Raw genomic sequence first — 23,125 nt, 5'->3', positions numbered from 1 at the left:
TTTTTTTTTTTTTTTTTAATATAAAATAGATAAACAAATAAAAGTTGATTCATAACGTTAGTGGCTGGAAATGATATTATGCAGTCCCAATGAAGACCCACAGCCCCCCACAGTGGATTAATAAAGGAACTACAGTTTACTTACATATACATCCGCCGCGCCCTCACACTGGTGAATGTGATCCGAGAGATTCGGATCTCTGCTTCAACTGCGCATGCGCACGCAGCTGTTTTCATAACTTCAGCGGAGTCAGACTGAAGTGACACTACTGCTGTGCTGCTGCTGATCTCTGGGATTTACTTTAATTCAGGGTGAGGAGAAACCTGCAGACAACCCCTCAGGACCACCAGCTTCACCCCCAAACAGTCCTTACGTTACAGTGGATCACACCTGCAGGAGAAGACTCCTGTGTGCAGCTGGTCTGGGTGAGTCTCTGCATTTACTGATATCAATCAGAGCTGCTCCAGTGCTTTAGGCGAATGCATTGATATTTATATAGAGAGTAAAAGCATGGTAAGGGTATATGTGGGAATATGTAAAAAACACTCGATTGCATTAGTTAAACTTCGTGCTGATATCAGATTTTATGCAATAAATTCTTGTTTTTTGGCATCTGTAGCGTTTAGTCAGTGGATTTCTTCCAGTGTAAATATTTGCCATTCCTCTGTGTACGTGAAGGGCATTATCTGTCACTTTTCCGGATAAATAGCACGCGGGTGACGATAGAGGGGGCCTTCTCTGCTACTACAGGCACAGATAGTCATAGCGCTCAACAATACTAGTTAAAATGACATTGCAATATTTATACAGCTCTGGAAAAAATACTTAAAAGGTGCAGAGCTTTCAGACCTCAAATAATACAAAGAAAACAAGAAAACCCTGGTTTTTAATTACAGTTTTCATGCATCTTGGCATGGTTTTCTCCACCAGTCTTACACACTGCTTTTGGTTAACTTTATGCCACTTCTGGTGCAAAAATTCAAGCAGTGCTGCTTGGTTTGATGGCTTGTGATCATCCATCTTCCTCTTGATTATGTTCCAGATGTTTTCAATTTGGTAAAATCAAAGAAACTCATAATTTTTTTAATAATTTCACCAGCAGTCACAATAATCCTACTCGTCAAAAAATAAAAAATACATTGTGGATCCTGTGGATCCAAGACTAGAAAAAAAAATAATTATACTGGCAGTATAATTTACCTTTGGTAAATAGAAAATGAGAACATTCCAGATTGTCCTTTTACATCAAGCAGTAAAGACCATGCTGAAACGATATACAGTGCAGTCCTAATTAAGATGATCCTGTTAAAGCCAATATGTGACATTTACATTTTCTTCCTTCTTTGGTCATTGTGGTCTTTGAGATTTAATATGCATTCAAAATTACCCTATTTCATTAACTCAAAAAACGTCATAAAACTGTTCACAACTATTTAATTTAAAAGGGGAAAAAAACAACTGCAAAAGAATATAGTTAACATTTTATTTCTTAACTCAAGGTACCCTCATACTTTTGAGAGATACACCCCAGTGACAGTTTTGTATGGTTTTCCCTTAGAGTTCACAAGTTTTACCTCCAACCCAGATCTACCACACCTCATTCAACTAATCCTGGACGCCCAATAGTGCTGATAAAGCTGATAAAATTCAATATTGCAATATTTTCTAAATAAATCACAAAGTCAGTTGACATTTCGGTCAGCTGAAACTGATTAATAAAGTTAATGATTTAATGCTGCTTCTACACTACGCTCAACAAATATCTTACAAGCCTCACAGAGCTTTCCTTATTCAGACTGTCCTGTCCTGTGTTTTTCATACTGTAAAAAGTAGACTATGTTCTGTAAGCCATATATTTAGTGTTTGTTTTACTTACTCTAACCCTTACTCATTGCAGAAGCAAATCTGTGAGTCATCTTCCTAAAGATGAAGATTGCCGTTCTGGGTGCCACGGGCCAGACAGGGGTGCAGCTGGTGAGCCAAGCTCTACAGCAGGGGCACCTTGTCACAGCCATCGTGAGGAACCCTGGAAAACTGACCGTGACCCACGACAACCTCAAGGTAATTTAGTGATGCTTGTATTTTATTAGACAGCGATGTATTTTGATGTATTTAGCTTCAATGGGACATGGCACAATAAACTAGTTCAACATGACTTTTCATTTTTTAAAGTTTCCATTATATGGACTTTGGGTACAACATTAAAAAAGTTTTTAAAATGTTTTGCTGGGTGTTTGGAAACAACAATTCTACCATTAAAATCACAAAGAATGTGTGAAATTAAATACCACTTCCTCAAAATCTGTGATTTTCTCTGTTCTGCATAATGTAATATCCCATTGATGATTATGCACAAAGAACTGATCACACTGCTGCCAGAAAGGTCATCCAGACTTTGCACATAATACACAGACAAGCCTAATCAGTAGCTAAAAGGCCAAATTCAGCTACTGCCTTGCCATCTAACCACGCATTCTCTCACACTGTAGGTGGTGGAGGGGAATATTTTCTCTGAAGAAAGTCTGAAACCACATTTTAAAGACCAGGATGCTGTGATGTCATGCCTTGGATTCCCACCAGCTCTTATGAGTGGAGTCACTGGCTACACTGAGTCTATGACGGCGACGCTGGGTGCTATGCGAGAGGCCAGAGTGAATCGAATCATCACCATGACCTCCTGGTACACTGAACGTAAGTGTTCTAGCTGTATGCATGTTTAGTGTTATTGCTGTCATCATAACTGAAGAGTGCTAAATATTGTCTTTAATGATTTACAGCGAATTCAGGCAGCAAAGCTTCGTTCTTCATCCGCAACATGCTGCTGCCGATGATTCGAAGTGTTCTGACAAACATGCACGAGATGGAGCAGCAACTGCAGAAGACTGAGGATGTCGACTGGACTGTAGTCAGACCACCTGGACTCAAGAATATACCTGTAACAGGTGCGCAAGAGACAATCATGACTTCTAGTTTTATCTTGTGAAAAAATACAGCTCTGTAAAAAATAAGAGACCACTTAAAAACGATGAGTTTCTTTGATTTTACCAAATTTTAAATCTCTAGAATATAATCAACTGAAAGATGGATGATCATAAGTTATCAAAACAAGCTCAACTGCTTAAAGTTTGCACCAGTAGTGGCCTAAAGTTATCCAAAAGCAGTGTGTAAGACTAGTGAAGGAGAACATGCCAAGATGCATAAAACTATGATTAAAAACCAGGGTTATTTCACCAAATATTGATTTCTGAACTCTTAAAACTTGAAACCCGTGGTCCCATAATTTGTTCCAGAGCTGTATGTGTATGTAGCCTAGTATGAAGATGATCCATGCAGAGACTCAAGAGAACTCAAGCCAAAGAAAATAAAATATAAAGAAAAGAAAGTATAAAGTAAAGAAAGTATAAAGTTAACAGGCAGATATTGTGCCTTTAAGACTAATGGACGTACATGAATTGCCTCTGTTCTAATTGGTTATTTTGTATTGTTACCTAATTTAAACTTATATCTTTGTGACTAAGGACACAATATAAGCAATTTAATGCATTTTTTTAAAAAGGAAAATTCCATTTTGAGTTATTCGGGGTTCTTTTAAAATGGGTAAAAATACTCAAAGACCACAGCCTGGATAGTGCTGATCTTTGATTTGAAGGTCCTTCATCTTTGATGCCAAATGTCAATTAGTGTCTCATTTCGGATCCTCTGTTGTTAATATTTAATTTAAGCTGGCAAAAGTTGTCCAACATACCTACATTTTTACCATTAGTGATGTATATAATAAGATATAATTAGCCTCTGTTTCTCATATTGCTACAAATAAGCAGAATATTAATTAAATTAATATTAAAAAATAAATATTAAAATATTATATATTAAATATTACATTTATAATTGCTGTCTTTTTCTAATTACTCTCTTTGCAGAAAGTGAGTTTATGACTCATGAAGGTTACTTCGTCCCTGATGAGAACGGCTACCCTATAGGACAGGCCGTATCCAGAGCGGATGTTGCTCGCTTTATGCTCGGGCAGCTCACCAACAACTCCTGGATAAAGAAGGCCGTGGCCATCATCACCAAATCATGATCAGTTCAAATGCGTTTGAAGTTCATTTAAACACTAAGAGATTTGCACTACATTTACCACACTTTGCCTTTATACTGTCGTTCCCAGCTTTTTCTTTTTTCTACAGCATCTTTAACTATGATAGTGGATATTTACATCATTACCTGATGCCAAAAATATGCTTCTGACATTAAAATCAAGGTAAATCTTCTTCACAATATCTAATTAATTAGAGTAAAAACAGTGGTGAGTAGAAGAGGTGAAGGCTAGTATTTACAGAGCAGTCTTTTTTTTTGTTTGTTTTCTCTTTTTATTTGTCTAAAACTGCCTTGTACACACATTTAATACAATCAATCAGTACACAATTTTTGTTAATCAGTTTTTACAATTAATGAATATCAAAAACCTTACAATTAAATTTGGTTTGATTTTTTTCATGAAGTGATTGTTATCTTTGAATAATAAATATTTTTTTATACTGCATACTTATACTGTTGTGCTCTTTGGCCAGGCCATAGTCCCATTTAGAAGCTTTTAATGTAGAATAGGAGAGATTGTGAAAGACAGACGAGCAGTGGATGTCTTATAAAATGGCAGCTCAATGATAGAGACCCATATCCACCCACCAAACCTTCTATGACGTGTTGATGATATATTAATGTACAAATACATTGCATCTCCAACACGGCAAATTTAGAGAAGAATAAAAAAAAAACCCTTAATTTTACAGATCTTAGAAAATATATTCCAAGTCATATTGGAGAACATTTTTGATCCATTTGTTATGTAAACTGGAAAATAATTATATAAAGAACAACTGGCACATTATAAAGTACATAGTATTTACGTAGCATTGCATAGTATTTACCCTGTATTAAAAAATATTTAATTTCTAAGTACAGCATACACAAAAATCCTTATTTATAATAGTCCACATTTTCCTAAGCTTGGAAATGAACAGAAAACTCACTGACCAAAAGCCACTCATGTAAAAGAAGCAGCTGCAGATAGAGCAGCTCAAGGTAAGGATGGAAAAAAGTTAGAATATTTCATTAACTATAAAAACAATTCCATAAAAAATAGAGTGGTCTTCTCTCCTCATCTTCCATTGCTAAACCAGAGTGAAGATGCATCTAAAGAGAGACAGCAATTCCGAGCAGTCACATGTCCCCCACCTGAGTGTAATAATACAGTCCAAAGGCTGTGCAGAGACAGTTGTGCAGATTTATCTTTCATGTAAAATCAGTCCCACCGTCACTCTTCTGTTTTTGAAGCTGTGTTGTCTGTTTGGATTTCTCTCCTCTTCTTCTCCTGTATTCAGAAAGCAGTTGGAGCAGTAGTGGCATTAGTCACATTGGCCCACGAGGGAATCTCATTCAGCTGGAATATGGCAGTGCCCCACGTGTGAATAGCCAAGTTAACACAGAGGATCCCCAGCAGATTCAGCATTAAGCCTGGCTTTACCTGTAATGGCAAAGTTTCAAAGTTAAAAATACAGAACTGAGTGACACTGATGTTGGTCTAAAATGACAATATAGATTTTCGTTTCAGTGCCAATGCCAAGTAACAAAACCTGTATTATATTGGAAATAACATGATATTTTATTTATAAGTGTCCCACAGGTGATGTGAAGAACACATTTTATAAGTTTTATATAACCCCTAAAAATGCCCCCATGCTCTTATAATTTCAATATTATCGCAAAAGTAAACATTTATTGAGGAAAAGTGTACAATTGAAAGGAGGCTGTAGTGGGCCAAATTGGCAAAAAATCTAAAAAACTGTGTGGGCAGAGGGAGTGTTGCAATATTACAAAGACATTATGGGAGTGTGTGTTGGGGTGAGCATTATCTTGCTGAAAAATACAAAAAATTCAAAAATACCCTTTTATAATTAAACAGCCTATTTTTTTCCCTATAGAAAAAAAAATATTACAAAACTAAAAAACTTTACGATAAAGATTTTGAATATGTGGTGCATCCCAATTTTAATAAATTAAATTATCTAAAGTTTACTCAAGTATTTCTGTCTTAAAGTACTACCTGTTACTACTCACTACCTTTCAATACATGAAACATTATGTTGTTTGAACAATTATTGTAAAAACTGATGGACCAAATTGAAGTGTCCCTTAAAAACACAGCTGACTTTTTTTGTTATTTAGCAGATCAAACTAAAACATCCCGAAAGTTATAAGTAAAGTAAAAAGTATGTCCATTATCAGCTGGGATGTTTTGTTCTGGTTATGGATTTCAGATTGTGTTTTAAAAAAGCCTCTGATCACCTCAATTGGTTACACCAAAGGTGTCACATATATAATGTCATACTGTGAAGTGACGTGCGGGTGTGATGGATCATGTATAAACCAATAGGGTGTGTGAATGCTAAATGTTTATATCTGGATAGAGCGATTTATCTGGATAGGGTGTTTTTAAACACTGACGAACCAGAAAGAAAATAAGCTAAAATAAAATAGGTGTAATGAGACTGTTTTTAATATGTAAGGAGTAGAAAGTTCAGATAATTTTGTGAAGTATAAAAAGTAGTCTGAAAAATAATTAGTCAAGTAAAGTATATAAAACCAAACTTTCTGTTTAAGTAAGATAACAAAGTATTTGTACTTCGTTACTTGACACCTCTGAATTATACTGTATAACACTATAAGAAAGAGCACTCGATATGGGACTAAAAGAAAAAAAAAAGTAAAGCCTCTCACCATGTCCATGATCTTGAGGTTGGCATACGAGAACGCAATGGCATTGGTGGCTGTAGCAACTGGCAGCATGAAGGCAAAGGAAGAGGCGATGGTGGGGGGGATCATTATATACAGTGGGTGCAGCTCAACAGCACCGGCCTGGTAACAGAAACATAGGAAGAAGACATTAAACATAGTGTCATATACTACTATGATGATGGGGCTCCATACAATACTTTGGAGTGAGTTGGGGATGAGTTAGGGTGATGATAATAGAACCTCACTAATCCTGACCTCAATAATGCTCTTGTTGCTGAATGTTGTCACATTTTCACAGCTATGCTGTGACATTGAGTGACATTCGAACACTGGCCAGCGGGCTCTTAGCATAGCTCTTTTGCTGTTCAGAGTTGAGTATTATCGACCGGTAGTCTGCTGCTAACCCCGGCTAGCACTGCTGGAGCAGCATTAGCCACTAACCGCAGTGCTATCTCTTTTACCATTCAGAAGCAATTATATCAGACTGTAACCTGCGTGTTTACCTTGTTAAAACCAGCTACCTGGGACTAACCGCTAGCTAATACCGCCCTGGCTTACTGGAAGACTCAGGGTTCCTCAGTGTAGCGCTGTCCAGCTGAATTAGCCGCTAACCACTAGCTAATGCTCCAGCCTCTGGTGCTGGAGAAATTTGGGAATCTAAGCTTACTGTACATAAACAGAAGCGCTTTACTCACCCAAAGAAACAGTTTTCAGAAGAAAAATCTGTGTAAATTAACATTCAGTTCTGTTTGACTTTAAAAGAAAATGTTTTTTTAAGAATTTACAGTTTTGTTTACTTAGCTAAACTTTACTTAAGAAAAAATGGGGACACCCCTGTTCCTTACTAGTGTCATATAATGCGTCTTATAATCCGATGCGCCTTATACCGCTATCTTATGACAACAGAAATCTGCCAGTCATTCTTTTTCATTTATACCTGTGTGCACATAAACTCACCATGGACGCCAATACAGGCAGCAAAACAGTGCTCACTACTGCATTGTTGCAGATTTCAGTGAGCATAGCCATAATAAAGCAGAGCAAGAAACAGAGAGCAACTGGGGGGATGTTCTTCAGAGGCTCCAGAGTTTGTGCAAACAACAAAGAGAGTCCGGATACCTAGACACAAAAAACATTTGCATGAGTTTGTTATCATCTTTTGATGTTCAGGAATAATGTATGTGTACACTCTTTTATTACGTGCTGGCATATTCGGATATGTCATTTTCCCTTTCGTTTCTAAAAGGGAAGAACAATTACCCAATTCTCGTTCATGTTCATGAATTACTCCTATCAGTAGCGTCGACCCCTACACTAGGAGTGTGAAGACTAGCATGTCAGACTTCACATGTACTGCTGGATAGGCAGCCAGCGCACTTGGGGGGAAAGTTTGGGTCCCCAGCTCTGATACATTACCTACATTAGCTACATTAGCTAACGGACACCTGTGGTGACCATCATTAGTGTGCCTTCTACCCACCCAGAAAAAGAATCACCAATTATGCTGTCTTAGACTCTGACTGCTGTCAATCTGTCGTAACTGTACCATTATGCTGGCGTCCACATGTGTGGACATCCCATTTTGGGTTGTCTGGACCACAACAGTAAATTTTGCTCTATAAGTGCCTGATGTCCTCTTATAAGGCTGGCAAAAGAGTTTAACATGTTACCATTTTGATTTTATTTAGAAACCTAAATGATCAGTAAATACAGTAAATGTTTTTTTTTTTTACTTTATGTCTTTGTGTTAAAGCAGCACTTCAAATGAGCCATATTGCTGAAAGGGGCACAATTGTTGTTTCTACTTTTGTTTTACACTTTTACGCTCTGTTCAGGCACAAAATATTTTTTTGCACATCACTACTAATTGCAACATCATGGTGTTCTATCAAAACATAAAATGTAGAAAAAAAATATATAAATAAAACATAAAATATTTTTTTCTCAGAAACTACATCATGTAAAAAGATAATTTTTTACCCAGGTGCCAATTAGACCAAATAGCAAAGAGAAATAAAAAATGCATGCCATGCAAGAGTTCGGGTCTTAGAAGGTTAAAGTCTGTTAAATGCTTTGGGCTGTCATGCTCTTAAAGCTGTCCAAAGTCATTGCCAGAACTCAGGTAATAGGGCTTTTTTTTGGGTTGTTAGTGATGAGGACAGCATACCTCACATCCTCTGGCCAGTGCAAAGGACCCTCCCATCAGCAGCATGATGTTCCAGGGCATCTTTTTCTGCACCACGTCCCACTGCAGCAGACTTGGAGGAGCCTTCCATTTCCTCCTCCCTGCCAAAAAAGAGCAAAGACTTTCTGTCACATATTGTATTTAATAAGAATATGCACAGTTTTTTCTTTATTGATTATTGTTCATTGATTTGCTACATTGTATGCAATGGGTCAAATTAGACACTGAATGGTTTGTAGAATGCTGTCAAGTTTGGCGAGTTGCCTTTTCAGAAGCTGTGCTAAATTGGCGCTGTATCCCTGCCAGAAATTGACCCTGCTTTACATGCATGTGTTTCTTTTAACAGAATAAACAAAACAGAGTTCTTCTTTTTCCGTTTATAAATAAGGGTTAATCTACAGTTACAGTAGATACAAGACATTTATAATCTAAGCATTTGTGCCCATATTCTGACATGCCAGAATTACATCAATGTGTAATAGCCTGCTTTAACTTTTTGTCATTGGCCTAAAGGTCTGAACCTTGCAAAAACACTGCAAACAAACCCATGCATGGTTCACATTTGCTAATTTGGTTTAGACTAAACTAAAAGGTCTAAACATATATGGTAGGTGTGCAAACACCCTAAAATGTATTAACATGGAGCTTGATAATGTTTATTAACTTAGTCAAAAGCATATCTGAATGAGACTGAGTAAGCTAGTTTACGCACCATTAACATTAAAAGAACCAGAATGACAACACGAGAACTCCAGTTCAGAGGGTATGATGTAGAACAGCAGGCAGATCAAAATGGAGACTGTAGCGTCCGTCACAAACCTGAAACACAGACCAAAGGACTGTTAACTAATAAAACCTAGCTGCATGGCGTAACAATGCACTGTTATAAACCTCTGTTTTATTGGTGTCTTTCAAAAAAACAAAACAAATGTGAACCAACACAAAAGAAGAGTTACTTATTATCATGTTTATGGAGCTCTTACACAACCAGTCTCATGACACGGGGCCCAAAAGCTCTGTCTTAGAATAATAACAATTGGCAAAAACATATAGTACCTTTTGGAAATCTGGAACCACTTCTCATATTATTAAATTATGCATTTCTTAAATAGTAAGCCATTTACATCATAGACAGAAATATTCTACATATTCTAACTGCTTTAGTCCAGTGTGATATGGACTTCAAATGGTGTAGTGAAGCATGGTAATGAGAACAAACTTTAGTCGAATAGCTCCGTTCACCCCTGGCATTCCCAAATACAGCACTTTTAGCCAATGCTTCCAACAGGCTTAAAGTACTAGTGATTGTGGCATAGCATTGCCCATGCAAATAAATCACTATTTTTACACCATTAACAAGCTCAAAGGAGCTCCAGACATTAATGGTGGAATTCTGAGAGTCCCGACATTTACATTTTACAGTTTTGTGGAAATGCATTAATATTACAGAAATATTTTCAGGAACAGCTGGAAATTATGTAATTCCACTGATTTAATTTTGTAATATGTTCCTCTATCTTTCTAATTCTTCATGCCCCTCAGCTAACGTATCAAGATTTAATTCCAAGATGTTGGTGCTGGAGAACTACCTCAAAATACTATCAGCGATCTGCAAAACAAACACCCAGACAGACTGTTTATTATCGCCGGAGATTTCAACCACGCAAATCTCAAGTCAGTGCTCTCTAAATTCCACCAACATGTGAACTTTGCAACGAGAGGAGCGAGCGCGCTGGATCTTGTTTACACAAACATCCCCAGCGCGTACCGGGCGGAGCCCCGCCCCCACCTCGCTTTCTCGGATCACATGTGTGTTTGGCTGACACCAACATACACACCACTCATCAGACGCTCCAGAACAGTTCAGAAGCAGGTGAAAACCTGGCCGGCAGGCTCCATCTCTGCCCTTCAGGACTGTTTTGAGTGCACTGCATGGGACATGTTTAGGGAGGCTGCTACTGAAGGCGATTCTGTTGATTTGGAGGAGTATGCAGCATCAGTCACTGGCTACATCAGCAAATGTATTGATGATGTCACTGTCTCCAAGACCATCACCACACGCCCAAACCAGAAGCCTTGGATGACTGCTGAGGTACGTGCGCTGCTGAGGTCCCGCGACTCCGCCTTCAGAGTGGGTGACAAGGTGGCCCTAAGGAAAACGAGAGCCGACCTGTCAAGAGCTATCAGAGTGGCAAAGCGGGCACACGCCCAGAGAATTCACAGCCACTTCAAGGACACGGGTGACGCGCGGCACATGTGGCAGGGCATCCAGGCGATCACCAACTACAGGACAATGCCACCGTCCTGTGAACGTGATGCCTCCCTCCCTGATGCCCTAAACAACTTTTATGCACGGTTTGAGGCACAAAACAACACGATGGCGAGAAAGACCATGCCCAAGCCGGACGAGCAGGTGTTGTGTCTGACTGCAGTGGATGTGAGGAACACTCTGCGCAGAGTCAACCCACGAAAAGCTGCAGGACCAGACAACATCCCCGGCAGAGTGCTCAGGGAGTGCGCAGACCAGCTGACAGATGTTCTCACGGACATCTTCAACATCTCCCTGTGCAGCGCCACTGTCCCAACGTGCCTCAAGTCCACCACCATCGTCCCCGTGCCGAAGAAGTCCACAGTGTCCTGCCTCAATGACTACCGTCCCGTTGCACTCACACCCATCATCATGAAGTGCTTCGAGAGGCTAGTCATGAGGAACATCAAGACACAACTGCCCTCTTCACTGGACCCCCTGCAGTTTGCGTATCGTCCCAATCGCTCCACGGACGATGCCATCACCACCACCCTTCATCTCTCCCTCACCCACCTGGAGAAGAAGGACACTTACGTCAGAATGCTGTTTATAGACTTCAGTTCAGCATTCAACACCATCATTCCACAGAACCTCACCAGGAAGCTAAGCTCGCTCGGCCTCAACACCCCCCTCTGCAACTGGATCCGGGACTTTCTGACGGGGAGACCCCAGTCAGTCCGGTTCGGGGGCAGCACCTCCAGCACCATCACACTGAACACGGGGGCCCCCCAGGGCAGTGTCCTGAGTCCTCTGCTGTTCACCCTGCTGACTCATGACTGTGCTGCAAAACACAGTTCTAACAGCTTTATCAAGTTCGCCGATGATACAACCGTGCTGGGTCTCATCACCAAAGGCGACGAGTCAGCATACAGAGAGGAGGTGCAGCGGCTGACAGACTGGTGTACAGTCAACAACCTTCACCTGAATGTGGACAAGACAAAGGAAATGGTTGTTGACTTCAGGAGAGCACAACACACCCACTCTCCACTCAACATCGACGGGTCCTCTGTGGAGATTGTTAAGAGCACCAAGTTCCTTGGTGTCCACTTAGCAGATAATCTCACCTGGACCCTGAACACCAGCTCTACAGCCAAGAAAGCCCAGCAGCGTCTCTACTTCCTCCGGAAGCTGAGAAAGGCCCGTCTCCCTCCACCCATCCTCACACTCTTCTATAGAGGGACCATTGAGAGCATCCTGAGCAGCTGCATCACTGCCTGGTTTGGGACCTGCACCGTCTCTGACAGCAAGACCCTCCAGCGCTTTGTGAGGACAGCTGAGAGGATCATCGGCGTCTCTCTCCCCTCCATCACGGACATTTACACCACCCGCAGCATCCGCAAAGCAACCAGCATTGTGAATGACCCCACTCATCCCTCACACGAACTGTTCTCCTGCCTTCGGGAAGAAGGCACCGCAGCATCCGGTCCAGCACGACCAGATTCTGCAACAGCTTCTACCCCCAAGCCATCAGACTCCTTAACTGCAGAGACTGAACTGATGGTTTTTCTGTACAGTTGTGGTCAAAAGTTTACATACACTTGTAAAAAAACATAATGTTATGGCTGTCTTGAGTTTTCAATAAGTTCTACAACTCTTATTTTTCTGTGATAGAGTGATCGGAACACATACATGTTTGTCACAAAAAACAGTCATAAAATTTGGTTCTTTCATAAATTTATTATGGGTCTGCTGAAAATGTCACCAAATCTGCTGGGTCAAAAATATACATACAGCAACAAAATTTGTCAATTTTGGTGATGTAGCGAGTTGTGTCAATCAAATTAGCTTCATGTAATGGCCTCTTCACTTCTTGTAAGTGATTCTGATTGACTACAGCTGTTGACTTCTCATGAGCCCATTTAAATAGGGCTCATTTGACCCAGTGATTAGACTCAGCTACAAAAGCTACAATGGGAAAGTCAAAGGAACTCAGTGTGGATCTGAAAAAGCGAATTATTGACTTGAACAAGTCAGGGAAGTCACTTGGAGCCATTTCAAAGCAGCTACAGGTCCCAAGAGCAACTGTGCAGACAATTATACGCAAGTATAAAGTGCATGGAACAGTTGTGTCACTGCCACGATCAGGAAGAAAACGCAAGCTATCACATGCTGCCGAGAGGAGATTGGTCAGGATGGTCAAGAGTCAACCAAGAATCACCAAGAAGCAGGTCTGCAAGGATTTGGAAGCTGATGGAACACAGGTGTCAGTCTCCACAGTCAAGCGTGTTTTACATCGCCATGGACTGAGAGGCTGCCGTGCAAGAAAGAAGCCCTTGCTCCAGAAAAGGCACCTTAAGACTCGGCTGAAGTTTGCTGCTGATCACATGGACAAAGATAAAACCTTCTGGAGGAAAGTTCTCTGGTCAGACGAAACAAAAATTGAGCTGTTTGGCCACAACACCCAGCAATATGTTTGGAGGAGAAAAGGTGAAGCCTTTAATCCCAGGAACACCATGCCTACTGTCAAGCATGGTGGTGGTAGTATTATGCTCTGGGGATGTTTTGCTGCCAGTGGAACTGGTTCTTTGCAGAAAGTAAATGGGATAATGAAGAAGGAGGATTACCTCCAAATTCTGCAGGAAACCTTAAAACCATCAGCCCGAAGGTTGGGTCTTGGGCGCAGTTGGGTGTTCCAACAAGACAATGACCCAAAACACACATCAAAAGTGGTAAAGGAATGGCTAAACCAGGCTAGAATTAAGGTTTTAGAATGGCCTTCCCAAAGTCCTGACTTAAACCCCATTGAGAACATGTGGACAGTGCTAAAGAAACGGGTTCATGCAAGAAAACCATCACATTTAGCTGAACTGCACCAATTCTGTCAAGAAGAGTGGTCAAACATTCGACCTGAAGCTTGCCAGGAGCTTGTGGATGGCTACCAAAAGCGCCTAGTTGCCGTGAAAATGGCCAAGGGACATGTAACCAAATACTAATGTTGCTGTATGTATATTTTTGACCCAGCAGATTTGGTGACATTTTCAGCAGACCCATAATAAATTTATGAAAGAACCAAATTTTATGACTGTTTTTTGTGACAAACATGTATGTGTTCCGATCACTCTATCACAGAAAAATAAGAGTTGTAGAACTTATTGAAAACTCAAGACAGCCATAACATTGTTTTTTTACAAGTGTATGTAAACTTTTGACCACAACTGTACATGCACACACACTCTTACCCCACTTACCCCAGAAAATGGAAAGAACTAAAAACCCTACTACCTCACTGGACTCTATTGCACACTGTGTAATAGAGTAATTACTACCTCACCTGGTCTTTTTTGCACACTGCATAATTTGCACACTGTCTTGTTATTTATTATTCTTTGTCTGTATGGTGTTGTATTGTCTGTCTGCACTTTTGTACTGTTGCACTATTGTTCTGTCTACATTGTGTTTATGTGCACCATGGTCCTTGGAGGAACGTTGTTTTGTTTCACTGTGTACTCTGTATATAGCTGAAATGACAATAAAAACCACTTTGACTTTGACTGTGTGTCTTTTTAATAAGCTACACTTTCAAGTTCACTTTCAAAGTTCTCAGTGCCTCGTATTAAATGTCAGGGCCCAATTAAATTGTACCAATGGTGTATGGAGCTATTTTGAGCTTGTTAATGGTGTAAAAATAGTCATTTCTTTGTATGCGCAACACTATGCCCCATATCGCTAGCATCGTAAGCCTGTTGGGAGCATTGACTAAAAGCGCTGCATTTCAGGATGCTAGGGAAAAAACTGAGGTGGGCTATTCGACAAAAGTCTGTACTCAAGTCCATTTCACACTGGAGTTCTCCATGTGCCATGAGTTAGACGATTAGATGTTGTTAAATGTTGTTATAGAATAGCAGAACGAGTGTGTGTTTGGTTTGTGGTGTGTAAGCTCACTTTCTCTCCTGGTTGAATATCAGTGAGCCCCAGCCAGTGGAGAATCCGGGCTCCCGCGTGAACCACAGCAACACGAGCAGCAGAAAGAGCACCAACACGTTCCACTCAGCAAAGCTCATCCTGCCCAACTTCCTGTACTCACTCTGCATCACCCGGCACACCTGCCTATCACTCCGGCTTGTCTTTCTGCAGCCAAACGTGTTTTTCACACTGGAGAAGAACGAAAGAGAAAACTGTGTGTCTTAGCTATATGTAAGCAAATAATGTTAATTTAATATCTTAAAAAAATAGTTCCATATCAAGTTTCTATTTTGAGCATGAATGTGCCTTACACCTATACTCATATTCAGAATAAACTGCTTTTTGACTTACTTAAACCCTAAGTACATAAACTGCAGCCATATCCAGGAGGTGACCAGCATCAGCACCATGTTGGGGAAGGAGAATAGAAACCAGCTGGTGTAGTTGATCACGTCTCCATTCTGAGGAAACAGTCTGCAGCAAAATACACAAATTTTAAACATAATAAGCCTCCTTATACATCACAGCAAATATAATATGTTCAGCAGCATACTGTTTTTCAGATTCATACAGAGATAAAGATAAAGATAAAACAAATGCACAAAATGGGTTTGAAGAGATGACATGTATAATGCATAAATGTATTGTGTATTTTGAGATGTATAAATCAAGTACACTGCATCATCATAATCATGTGTATAGTCAGTCACTAGGATGGTTACATATTAAGTTGCTATTACTTGTCAATCTGGCCTTTCAGGACGAGGTTTGGGATGGAACTGGTCAGGGTGGACGTGCCTCCGATGCTGCCAGCGTAACACACACACAGGCTCATTCCTTTAGAGAGTTTCACATACTTCTCCTCATGCATCTGCTTCATGTGCTCATCGTTGAGGAGATCTTCAGCTGAGGTGTTCAGTTTGTTCACTATGGGGGAAAGAGTTCCAGCTAGTTACTTGATTTTCTGAATCACCACTTGGTCATGAATGTGTATGGAAAGTGTACTAAACAGATGAGTCACTTTAAAAAGACCCATAATTAACATCCTTCTTCAGGGTCATATAGCAATCGGTAAGGGGGTATGGGGGTTACGGTTCGGTATGCACATGGACGCAGAATACATGGTACAGAGGCAGTCTATAGGAGACTTGTGGAACCAATGAATGATTAATGCGAAACTAATGTTCACAGGAGTGTTCCATCCGGAAAGTGTAGCTGTAGCACTGTTGCTAGCCTATAGGCTGCCCTGAGAAGTTTACCTCTGAGCACATGGGCTGGAAACAGTGCACTGGACAGTGCAGCCTCGAGCACACAAGCTGAGAGCGCACGCAGAAACGCAGATAATTTGCACCGTCACTGTGCTAAAATTCGTGCTCGCTCTCTCTCATTTTCTATCTTATATGGTTAATTTTCATTTTTAATTGATTGACACCACTAACATAAACACTGACATGCATCCAGTATTATGCTTAGTAAAAAATATTTATAGTTTAAGCTGTTAAAGTAATGCTGTTGATTTTGTTCTAAAGAAAGCCCCACAATCATGCTCATTGTTTGTTCCAACAAGATCCAAAAGATGGAGCCTCTCATGATGACAGTAGGAGAGAACCCTGTTTGTAAGAATTTAATAAAAGTGCTCGAGCCCCGTTACAACATTCCATCCCAAAAAACAAAACATGGTTTTAATGAAGTTCCATTGTTATTATGAAGTTAATAAACAGTGTTCTCAAGTCTCTTGCTTCTCAGCGAGTTCACACACTCACACGCCACACACGGTATTTCTCACGCTTGCCAATCCATCGGCTGCATATTATAATGTACTCTTGTTGAGCCAATCAGAATATAGATCGCTCTGTTTTTAGGCTGACCTAGTAAGAGGGTGGAGTTTCAGCCAGAGTGTCAGGCGAGAAGAACTGTCCGATTCGAAAGTTCTGAAACACACGTCGTTGAACAACTGAGGAAGAACTGTGTGCACCCAACCCCCCCAGTTGAACAACAGAGGAAGAACTGCGCGCACCCCCACCACCAAAATCCGCCACCCCAATCTCACGCCCACCAAACTTTAAAACTTGAGAGCCCTGTTAATTAAGGTGAGGCTATACAGAATGCCCAGAATTTTTATTTTTTTCACCAACTGTACCGAAAACATACCAAACCATGGGTTTTATACCGAGGTGTGTACCGAACGGTGAATTTTCTGTACCGTTACCTTCTTTGTTTCTACACCTATTATCCATTTTCAGATCGACTGAGAACATTGGCGTAGGAACCGGGGGGATGGGTGGGACATGTCCCACCCAATATTAGAAAAAGGTGGATTTGTCCCCCCCAAAAATAAAATGGTTTCGCTCAGATCAGCTGTACTATTAATGAGGAGACAGGTGACCGCTGAGTAAATGGGAAATCTCTTAACGCCAATCACGGAGCCGGTTCAGGAATTAAGTTCCGCCTCTCAATAGAAACAGCCAATCAGCTTGCTGGTTTTGCGGCGTGTGCAGGAGAGTGTGGGGGAGAGTGGTGGGGGGAAAAGCCCCTCCCCCGCTGTGAGATTAAGCAGCGATCGGAATGCAGCAGATGATTTTAAACCAGGTATGAATATACAGCGATTTTTCTTAAAAGAAAGGTAACGGTAGTCTAACCATGTAAACCATGTAAATTGCTATGTTTCTGATAGCTGGTTAAAAATGCACTAATCAAAACATACCAACTCTGCGCTTAATAAAATACAGCCTGTGACAGTCAGTTAGCTTAACTTTGGAATTACCTTAGTTTAAGAAAAACAAAATTATATAATGTTCAGTTTACCCTGTACCCGACTAGCTAATAACTATTTAATTTTCATTCATTTAGATAACTCAGTCAGCTAGAAGCTGGATGTAGGGGATAGACAGAATTTAGTACAACACTGAGTAATGTTGGTAGTTTAAAGCAGTTTCTTAATCCTGATCACTGCCCTTAAAATTGTGTTTTCCACCAGATCCAACTGATTAGCTAATAAACAGTCCTTTACTGAATTTACCTGTTAAAATCTCTTAGCCCCCTATGGATCATAAATCAATCATTATGTATGTCCAGCAGTGTATTAGAAACATCATACCATCACTTACTTTATTATGTGCATTTAAAGCAGAGAAAGCTCTACAATATGCAGAACAGTGGGAGTATGCAATAGAATATGTAAGAACAGGGTTAAACACTGATCTGACTTCTGTTCATTTGTAGTTTACAGTAAGACCACATGTCCTGACGTCTAACGTTTATATTAACTTCTGACAAAAATCCCTATGAAACGTAAAGTTACATTCTTTTTCATAAAAGGACACATCATAAGAAGTGCTTTCAGTAGAAACAATTAAAAGTGCGGGACACAATGCTACTCAGTTTAGAGAAAATGTAAATGTACAACATACAATACATAATTAATAATAATAATAATAATAATTAAATCTGTTATATTATTTTAAATATTAGGTGAAAACTGATCAGTTTTTGTCATATATATATAATTCAGACCTTTCATGTATAATGTTTTCTAGCAACAGTAAATGTAATGTGGAATAACATGTTTAGGTTGTAAAATTACCTTTATTTTGATGTAACTAATAATAAATACAGACTACAGAAAAAAAGGATTATTTAGGATTAAAAGTAATTCCGCAAATGTTTTTCTAGGAAACTATAGGGTGGGCTTTGGTTCATATTAGCAAATGTGTCCCCCCCAATATCAAACCCGCTCCTACGCCCTTGACTGAGAATATTGGAGCACTTTGTAGTTTTATAATTACAGACTGTATTCCTGTATCTGCTCTTTGCATACTTAATCATTCTTCTTCTTTCAACCTGTTCTTCAATTATCAGAACCCAAGTGGATAACCACATAGCAGCTATTTTTTTAATGTTGTCACCACACCAACACCAGTGTGCGGCAGTGCTGCTGAAGTTTTAAACACTACTGAGTTCACTCTATAATAGACTATAATAAACTACAAAGTGTTCTATATGCTCAGTCAAGCTGAAAAAAAAATAATGTGTATAAAAACAAAACATCTTATTTGGGATAAATATTAGGCCATATTCTTTCCTTCTGTCCTCATACCAGTACTGTCAGTGCTGTGTATGGTGTCTCTGGCTCTGCTCCTCTGCAGATTGTGGTCTTGAGCTTCTGCTTCTTTAAGGTGCTCCATCATGGAGCGGACGATGGGCAGCATCATGGCTGTGGCAGCTACGTTAGTGACCCACATGGACATGAAGGCTGTAACAATCATGAACCCCAGCATTAGCCTAAAGGGGGCATGAGAAAAAAAAGGGAAATGAAAGAAAGGGAGTGTGGGGAGAGAGGGTCACAAATATACAAATATACTTCATACTAATGTGTTACAGTATATATGTTATATGTACTATAAACAGTGTAGCAGCGTAGTCTGTAATATTACTATTACTACTAATATAATATACTAATATTAAAAGGGCCATTCCACTGAATGGGTGCCATTTGCTTGTTGTAACTCTTCCAAATGCAACTTATTTTTTTTATCCTTTTTCAACTCTGAATCTAATAACACAATAATTTAACTATTCAAAACATGTACTGCTCAAACTTAGGCAGCTTTACTTATTTTTTTTTACAAGGTTTCTAAGCCAAACATGGTTACAAAGCTCATGTGACATTTAAAAAGCATGTTTAAAAGCAAGTCGACTAATTCTTTGATTTTCTCTCAAGAAAGTCTTTATTTTAAAGAAATTGTTGACTACATAATTGATGTTTATGAAGAAAAATCCCTCCTGTTACTGGAACTCACTCCTGTTACTTTTTATGTTTTGTGTATCAGGAATGAAAGTAACAGAAATTAGTTTTTAGCATAGAATTAGCAAAAACATGTAAACTAGCTAAATGGCAGCTATGCTAATAGCATGAGGTGATTTTCCTAAATTTGTATTTTAAAAAGAAACAAATATTATTAGAAGTATTAGAAGTAATTTATATAACAGGAATGAGTGTTGAGATTGACCTCCTCAGTCAGTCTATACATCAAATATATAATATATAGATCAAATATACAAAAATCTAATGAGGGAACTTAATTTTGGTCTTCGCATGGTCTTCAGAAGAACCAAATGATGTCACTTCCTGTTGTAGATGTGACTGGTGGAATGTTTCAGATTTTTCAGATGTGGTTATGTTTTTTGTAACAGGAATGAGTGATCAGGGACACAACTAAAGAAAGAAAATCAGGGACACAACTAAAATGTGTATTTTAACTTAAATATATATAAAGCATAGATGGGATTTGGAGTCCCTCAACAATGCAAAAAAAATACATCTCTTAAGGATTTTAACAATTATATTTCAAGGCAAAGTATATAGTTAGAGAGAAGGAACAGGTAACAAATGCTATTTTGTGTTCTGAGTAGTTTTTATTAATGTTTTTAATTACATATCTAACTTTTCGACACTATGCTTAGTAATGAAATGTATTTTAAAGTAATTTTGCGTGCACATTTATATATATATATATATATATATATATATATATATATATATATATATATATATATATATAATTTCCTAGGGACAGAAATGGCACCCATTCGGTGGAATGGCCCAAAAACATTAATAATACACTGACAAGCTAAAAAACATGTAACAGGAACTAGTATTGTGTTCCAAGGTCTTTGCCACATACAATAGAATCTAAAGAACATTTGTAGGATATGCATGATTGGCCTCTCGAATTAATGTGGATTATAACAATCCCCAGTGTGCTGTCCACTGTGGGTGGTAATGATTTATAATAATTCAAAGTCACACAAAACATTGTGCATCGAGGCACTATCGCACTTGCACATAATTCCCATCATCTTGCCATGAGCATGCTGACCAGTGTTCAGCCTCACTCAAAAGATAATACCACACAACCCATGTGTGGGCATTTCCAAATCTGGTTCTATGGCTTACATTTACCAGGAGTGTTTGATCATGCAGAAAAGGCTCTTACAGTGCTGGCCTTGCCCCCACTATCATAAGCATGCCCAGGGCAAGACGCTTGTGAAGGTTCCAGTGCTCCACAGCTATGGCCACCATCAGCCCACCAGCGCCCATGATGTTAGCATCACCAAGATATTGTAAACACACCTGCAGAGTAAACCAGATAATCTCTTCAGGAACAAGATTTTCTCAAAATCTTCACATATTCTGGCACAGTTCAGAACCTCGTACCTACCTGTTCAGACTTCATGATGCCCATCATAGGGAAGAAGATAACAGGGAGAAGAGCGGTCGCTGCCAGTGGTATACACTCTGTACACCAGTACACAGCCATCACGAGCACCGCATAGCCACATTTAGCCTCCTGCAGATTGAAGTGTTCAGAGTAGCATGCACAGATACAGATAGACAGACACAAAATGCCAATATGTTTATAGAATCCAAAATAAATTTACACCAAAAAAGACACACCAGAACTTGGCTTTGGACCCCTAGAAAAATGTTCTCTATGTCAGACTTCCCAAGTCTCCCTGAAGTTGCGGGAGTCTACTGCATCTCAATAACAGCTCCCTGATGCCCACAAGTCAGATAAAACCTCACGGAATCTGAAACGAGTGGCCCAAGAGTGAACACAAACGTGCATGCAGACAACACAGACTTTTTTCCTCAATTGCGTGTGTGAAAGAAGGAGAGGGAGAAAGAGACACTTCCCTCTTGTGCATATTCATGAAGCAGATACAAAACAGAGAGGGTTCTGATTGGCCTGTTCTCTACAAAGAGTCTGTGAGTCAGTCAATCAGTTTTTAGTGTGGGCAGGCAATGCTTTTTTTGATGCGTTCAAGAGCATCATGGCTCCCATCAAAACTTATTTCAACTCTGATACTCTAAATTATATTCATGCCTGGTAAAAGTAAAAAAAAATGAAAGTCTTGGCCACAGTACAGTTTGTGATAGTGATTTTCGCATCGCCATGGGGGACTAAATGACTGCAAAAGGCATGCTTTAGAAAGTTCATGTGTGTATACATAGTTCTATTATCCTTTGGTATCCTTTGGTGTGTGTGCGTTAGGGGATTTATGGGGGAGGGGGTCCAAGTCCAGGTCTAGGGGTACCTCCCTGAAATTATTTTTTGCGACTTGTTATGTCTGCTATGTAGAGTAAAAATATTTGTTGTCATGAGTTTTGTCATTTAGTACAAAGTTCCAATGTTATCAACAGTAATAACTGATATAATAAATTACAACAAATCTTATAAGATGATAAAGATGATAAATTATTTACTGTTTTTCGCTTGGATGTGGTTTTAGAAAAGATAGACAGAGTTGCAGGGATTGGTTTATGATTAAATCAAAAATGCTGAATCAAATCTTTTAATATAAAAAAAAAATATTAAAAAAACACTCCTCCCATAGTGATCTCTAAAGTACTGAATGGAGCCCCATCACTCCAAAGAACACAGTTCCGCTGCTCTGTTCAGAAATACAGCGATAAAGATAAATATCTCAGAACTGAGAAGCTACAAATGCAGCATCCCACCTTTAAATTAACTGAATTTGTGAGATTGTGTCTATAAAAAATCAGATAGCATGCATGGAACGGAAGTAAACACACCAGCATCAACCATATTTACTGCAGACACACACAGTTATGTCCTTACCGAAGTGTTGACAACAATTGGTAGAGGCAGGAGCAGCAGAGGAGTCAGGAAGGCAATCAGAGAGTTTCTGTAATCCCATAACCGTCCCACAACAGAGTTCGCCATCATCCAGCTGTAGTATAGAAAGAAGCAGCAGGACAAGAGATGAAGAGAAGAAGAAAGACTTGACAGGAAAGTCTTTCCATTAAACCAGGCAGTTTATGATGTGCTTAAGAAGATGACATAAAGATAAAGTAGAGCTATATAACACACAGACACAGTACTAAACATTAACCTTGGTTGTTTACAAGG

The 23,125-nt window shown here is 39.4% G+C and overlaps 2 protein-coding genes across 2 annotated transcripts; one reads left to right on the top strand and one right to left on the bottom strand.

The window, feature by feature from the left end:
* The first annotated feature begins 216 nt into the window (after nt 1-216).
* LOC103044042 (flavin reductase (NADPH)) lies at nt 217-4,543 on the top strand. Its single transcript, XM_022667414.2, has 5 exons — nt 217-425; nt 1,898-2,061; nt 2,490-2,691; nt 2,778-2,942; nt 3,921-4,543. Exons 2-5 carry the CDS (start codon nt 1,927-1,929, stop codon nt 4,079-4,081), a joined length of 663 nt encoding a protein of 220 aa, XP_022523135.1. The 5' UTR covers nt 217-425; nt 1,898-1,926; the 3' UTR covers nt 4,082-4,543.
* Nucleotides 4,544-5,377: 834 nt separating this feature from the next.
* LOC103047287 (solute carrier family 13 member 2) lies at nt 5,378-23,029 on the bottom strand. Its single transcript, XM_022667413.2, has 12 exons — nt 22,835-23,029; nt 21,413-21,541; nt 21,188-21,324; nt 19,288-19,472; nt 15,932-16,118; nt 15,543-15,665; nt 15,171-15,380; nt 9,693-9,799; nt 8,963-9,081; nt 7,753-7,914; nt 6,778-6,915; nt 5,378-5,524 (listed from the first exon to the last, which is right to left on the bottom strand). The coding sequence occupies exons 1-12, from the start codon at nt 22,940-22,942 to the stop codon at nt 5,378-5,380; spliced, it is 1,752 nt and encodes a 583-aa protein (XP_022523134.2). The 5' UTR covers nt 22,943-23,029.
* Between the last annotated feature and the right edge of the window lie 96 nt (nt 23,030-23,125).

This window comes from Astyanax mexicanus, chromosome 22 (assembly GCF_023375975.1).
Source record: "Astyanax mexicanus isolate ESR-SI-001 chromosome 22, AstMex3_surface, whole genome shotgun sequence".
NCBI classification, from domain to species: Eukaryota; Metazoa; Chordata; class Actinopteri; order Characiformes; family Acestrorhamphidae; genus Astyanax; species Astyanax mexicanus.
Note: the sequence above shows the minus strand (reverse complement) of the source record. Positions and strands in the feature narration are given on the sequence as shown.

Excerpts from the sequence above, each read along its gene's own strand:
- LOC103047287 (XM_022667413.2), bottom strand. The coding sequence starts at position 22,942 with ATGATGGCGAACTCTGTTGTGGGACGGTTATGGGATTACAGAAACTCT. Across the intron at positions 21,325-21,412 it reads GCATCATGAAGTCTGAACAG|GTGTGTTTACAATATCTTGG; the intron begins GTAGGTACGAGG and ends TTTACTCTGCAG. Across the intron at positions 15,381-15,542 it reads TTTATGTACTTAGGGTTTAA|TGTGAAAAACACGTTTGGCT; the intron begins GTAAGTCAAAAA and ends GTTCTTCTCCAG.
- LOC103044042 (XM_022667414.2), top strand. The coding sequence starts at position 1,927 with ATGAAGATTGCCGTTCTGGGTGCCACGGGCCAGACAGGGGTGCAGCTG. Across the intron at positions 2,062-2,489 it reads TGACCCACGACAACCTCAAG|GTGGTGGAGGGGAATATTTT; the intron begins GTAATTTAGTGA and ends CTCACACTGTAG. Across the intron at positions 2,943-3,920 it reads CAAGAATATACCTGTAACAG|AAAGTGAGTTTATGACTCAT; the intron begins GTGCGCAAGAGA and ends CTCTCTTTGCAG.